Source organism: Carex rostrata, chromosome 7 (assembly GCF_964058835.1).
Source record: "Carex rostrata chromosome 7, lpCarRost1.2, whole genome shotgun sequence".
Classification (NCBI taxonomy): Eukaryota; Viridiplantae; Streptophyta; class Magnoliopsida; order Poales; family Cyperaceae; genus Carex; species Carex rostrata.
In genome coordinates, this window is record NC_135924.1 from 5,837,672 (window position 1) to 5,842,798 (window position 5,127).

The 5,127-nt window shown below is 37.9% G+C and overlaps 1 protein-coding gene across 1 annotated transcript; it reads left to right on the forward strand.

Annotated features, from left to right (window-relative positions):
- Nucleotides 1–1,160: 1,160 nt before the first annotated feature.
- On the forward strand, nt 1,161–4,751 carry LOC144557479 (chloroplastic calcium uniporter protein-like). The gene is made up of 2 exons (XM_078306052.1): nt 1,161–1,882; nt 4,022–4,751. Exons 1-2 carry the CDS (start codon nt 1,376–1,378, stop codon nt 4,505–4,507), a joined length of 993 nt encoding a protein of 330 aa, XP_078162178.1. The 5' UTR covers nt 1,161–1,375; the 3' UTR covers nt 4,508–4,751.
- Nucleotides 4,752–5,127: the final 376 nt, after the last annotated feature.

Genomic DNA, 5,127 nt, shown 5'->3' on the forward strand with positions numbered 1-5,127 from the left:
TGAAAAATATTATGAAAAATGGATGTATCAAAATTAAATTCTAAATATTTTTTATCACTTAATTTTATACTAAATAAATTTATATTTAAACATTTAAGATTAGTTTCAGAATTTTTCATTTGGAACCTATCCAATAAATTAAATAAAAAAAATAACACAAACCAAACTCATCTAATTGCCTATCAATGACTTGTATTAGTGTATATTTTGTATACGGAAAGTGCGCAGTCTGTTGCTTTCTGGACAATGATACTAACGAAATTTCATGAATGAATTTTGGAAGGATATATAAACATCATTAGAGACGCATGTAACTGGTTATCTCAAATCTTGAGACAACCGCAAATTCATGGGATTTGTCAAGCTTTTCCTGAGCCGTTGGAGGAAATTAAATTAGGGAAGTAATTATAATTTATATCCCCATTTACAGAAACATTTTCCATAATTTAAACATAATAGTTGTCGTTATAATATTTATAAAATGCTTTGAGTGGACGGTATTTCATCAAGATTCGTGCCATTAAATATTTCTGTAAAATTCGTGCCACTAATGATCAAAAGATCCCGTAGTAATTTTGGGATCTATAATCATAAATATTCCGAATTGTAAGATATTGGATTTTTTATGACTAGTTATCATAATATATTTTTCAACACCTCAATTTTGATTTATTCTGTTTTTGCTTAGATTAAATTATAACGTTATCGTTCATTAGTCATAACCGTTACTATAATTATTTGAACATATCTAAGCTTTCCCGTTATTTAGGCAAGAATCAAGATTATTACTGGTGGAGTACCATTCTCTGTTGTCATTACACGTGAAAAAAGTTGCATATCATCTAGATCCGTTAGATGTCACATGGACGGTTGTGATCATACCACATATATGAACTTCTTTGCTCAATACATGTCCAGAATCTTTTATCACATCCGATATTTATGAAGTTAATATCATCTCGTGCGTTGTATCTTGTTAAAACGAAGGTTTTGACAGCTCACGAACCATGAGGAAGTAATTTGCGTCCGTTGCAAGTAAAGATGCTTGGACAAAACCATTTCGCAACCCCGCGAGATTCCGAATTTCTCGGGGAGCGTCACATATGACGAGTCAATGATGCCACTCTTTCGTGCCTGTTTAATATAGCCCGCCTTATATTTGTTTTGTCATCCAATTATTCCCGTTATTCTCAGTTCTCACGCGATACAACGAAACGTTAAGTTTTTCGTCGAATCGGTTCGTCTCGTGCTCCAGACCCCCTATAAAAGCTCCCCACCACAAATTAATCTCCTTGCTCAGGCCAACTCCGCTCTTTTTCCCTTATTGGGACTCCGATAACCCGTTTAACTCGAACACTTACCAAGAGTTTCGTCAATGGCGACTCTCAGTAGAACCCTAGCCCAGCGTTTCGCACGCATTATCCGGTCCGCGTCAACCGCCACCGCCACCGCTGCCGGAGACAAATCCGGCTCACTCCGCCGATTCCTCCAAAAGCGTCCAATTTTCCAACCCGCACTTCCACCCCTTCCCTACTTGCCTTCTGGCACCCAACTGTCGGATGGGATCAAGTCACTCAACCAGACAAGGATCCGACTCGACTGTCTCTCCCCTCCTCCCAGCAAACCCGAATCAGATAATGACGAAAAAGAGATCAAGCTCACAATCGCCGAGGCCAGGAAGGTGTTGCGTGCATCTCAGATGGAAGCTGTGCGAGCCAGGCTCAAGGCCCTGCCAGGCACATCCGTGCCGTACACCGAGTTCATTGAAATATGCAATGGGGCCGCTGGCGGAGCAGAGACTGGGTCGCAGATCGCCCATTCACTCGACCAATCCGGATCCGTTATCGTTCTCGGTGACACAGTTTTTCTCAGGCCCGAACTGGTACGGTGTTCTTCTCTATTATTCAATATATCTTTCTTTTTTTTTGCCTGTTTCCCCCTTTGTTGTACTTGGTAGGAATTAGAAAATTAGTAGAGTTTGATTGTGGAATTCATATCACCTAAGGTAACTCAAATTTGGAGTTTTGATGCAGACTGTCTGATCTATTTTGGCACGAATGTTTAAAAGATCTGTGCATTTTACCTTGGGACGGATTGGTCCTAATTCTGATCGGACGGTCCCGATCCAAACTCAAAATTTGAGTTACCTCAGGGGATCCGGATTCTTGATTGTGGCCGAGATCTGATGAGGTTTTTTGGCGTGTGGTGTTTTGTATTTCCCCAACAGGAAGGAATGAAATAATGAAGGGGGTGTCTGTCTGATACCAGTGTACGTATTTTAGAGGACACCAGTTACTCCGGCGAACGATGGACTGACACTTTTCTCACAATATTTTATTTAGAATTTTCTAACAAAATAATTCAAACTAACATAAAGAAAATCTTTTGGTATATATAATTTCAAAAAGACATGAATTTTATATTATTATTTAGTAGTTGAGTTTCATAAGAGAGCCCTCTTCCACCTCATGTTGCCGTTTTGCCCAAAATTTGATTTGATCCTCATAGATCTACTAAATTTCCGTTTTGATTTTGTGCTTCCTTCAATTCTGATTAAGTCAATATCTCAAAAGTATCTGACGGTGAGGTTAAGTGTTGATGGCTAAGTGCCTTTTATGTTTAGGCTTTCAAGGAGAGTTGTTGTTTATGCAGAGATCTATATACTTTGTGGCACCGATTCTGTAGTCCATAAGATATCTTGATATATGACCTTAGGCTCTCTGTCAGACCCATGGTATATTTGTCTTAGAACTTTGGTGTGCCACAGTAAATCCCTTTGACCTTGTCCTTTTGATACTGCTGGCATATTACTAAGAATAAATACTAACAGCAACAAAACAGTTTTTTGTCATTAGATGCTTTTTGGTCCCCTTAAATTAACAAAATTAAATTTAGTTATTTTATTACACCTGCCATTAAAAATGCTGTCATAAAATTATGGCACTGCTTGTGGACTGTTGTGTGAAAATCAAACATTTTTTGAAAGTTCCCATAATATGTCACAGTTCAATGACAGCATTTTTTTTATTGCAAAGGATAAGACCATATCCTATTGGATTCTGGCATTGATGTGAGCTGGTTTTGTTGGTACTGTATAGAAGGCTAGAACTTATCACAACCTTCCACCTAGTAAAAGAGAAAAAAGAAAGAAAGCAAAATAAGAATAAAAATAATATTGTTGACACTGGGACCATCTTCTTGTGTGGTCTTATTGAGTTCCACATGACAGCAATGGCACAGGCTGTTCAGATGGTTATCTAATCAATTGTATTCATTTAATTTGGGAGGGACACAACTTTTGGCACTCAGATAACTACTACAACAGGAGAACTCATTTCCTAATTACCTTTGTCTTTGATTTAGAATGTTCCTTCTGGAACATGGTTGCTTGCTACTGATAATTTGCATTATTATTGCCCTAAAGTCTCATAATCAAATATGACAAGGAAGAAACATTATTTTCTCCAACTTAAATAGCATGTCAATTGCATTTTGTTCTCATTGGCATGATAGTTATGTTTTTCTATTGTTGGGATTTAGTCATTAGAGACGTGTTATATTTCGATTTTGATATTGGATGGCTAATCAAACCTTTTAAATTTTTTTTCTTTGTTTTACTACTAAAACTTGGGTACTTGGGATTTCTTATTTTATTTAGCAAACAATAAACAATTGCAGTAGGCATGGAGTACATCATATCCTCTATTGTTGCATTTAATTCTGTCAAATATTTGGGTATCAATATATAGGTGCATATGTTAACCACTCTAAGCATGAATTAAATTTGGCTGTAATCTTGTAGGGTAATTTATCAGCCAAGGTTTTTTTGTTTAATAAAACTGTAATGGTGTGAAACAAGTGTACCCAATTGTTAGTATTATTCTAAAATTGTCATGGTCCAAAGAACTAATGTAACAGAACTAATAATCCTCTGACCATCTGAAAAAAAAAATGTGCTCTTTAATTGCGAAAGAGCAGAAGATGTCAACTTTTTTTTCCTGGTCTTTCTCTATTTTCGCAGGTGATCAAAGCGATTGAGAGCATCATCCCACAATCAAAACCGACACTGTCTGATCCCTTGCGAGGTGAACTAAAGACATTGGAGGATCAAAAGGCTGAGATCGACCAACAAGCCGTGGCCCAGGTCCGAAGAGAACTTTGGTGCGGGCTGGGCTTTCTGGTAATCCAGACCGCTGCATTTATGCGCCTGACGTTTTGGGAACTGTCTTGGGACGTGATGGAGCCAATCTGCTTCTACGTTACCTCGTTGTACTTCATGGCTGGTTACACCTTCTTCCTTAGAACGGCCAAGGAGCCGTCTTTTGAAGGATTCTTTCATAGTCGTTTTGCTTCCAAGCAAAAGCGTCTCATGAAAGCCAGCAATTTTGATTCAAATCGATTCAACGAGCTCAAGAAGGCTGTTGGGTTGCCCGAACTAAAGCCAGTGTCATGTTCCCACGGAATGTCGAACGCCTCTTCTCCTTCTGGTTTTTGTCATTGTCATTGATCGTGCTATGCACATGCTATGTAGTCATTGCCACTTGATCTATGACACATGATATATCTATAAAATTCATCTGCGGCGTCCTCTTGTTTCACTTCTAGAAGAGTTTAAATTTATAATAGAATAATTTTAGAACTCAGGAAAGTGCGGTCCTAAATGATCAAGTTTGTGACTCATGTTTTGGGCAGGCTGTTCCTCTGTTTACTTGTATGTTTTGAACATAATTTGTATATAAATTATTTCGAAGGTCAACTAGCATTCAATTGAGTATCAGATCCACCGACTTCATTCATTGAAATCAAGTAGGTGCTCAAGAAAGCAACTTTAATCAAATCAAAAAGTAATAATTAGGAAAAAATGGACAACTGGACGTGTCCAGTTCGAATTTACAACTTGCATGCTTACGTGGTTCTTGTTGTATTCGTCTCCTTTTCGTCTTGAGGCGGTGTGCGTGGTGGGACCTAATTAAAAGGCTTGCTATCCTACGCATTGTCTACTGACTAGTGACTACTGGTGGTTGATTTAATCAAAGCGCAAATTGAAGGAAAAAAATGTAGTGTGTTACGCCACTTACCTACGCACAAACGCTCCAGAATATTCTAAAATATTATTGGTTTGGCCTA

Bases quoted from the DNA above. Each gene is read 5' to 3' on its own strand.
- LOC144557479 (XM_078306052.1), top strand. From the start codon at position 1,376: ATGGCGACTCTCAGTAGAACCCTAGCCCAGCGTTTCGCACGCATTATC. The intron at 1,883-4,021 runs GTACGGTGTTCT...CTATTTTCGCAG, and splicing joins TTTTTCTCAGGCCCGAACTG to GTGATCAAAGCGATTGAGAG.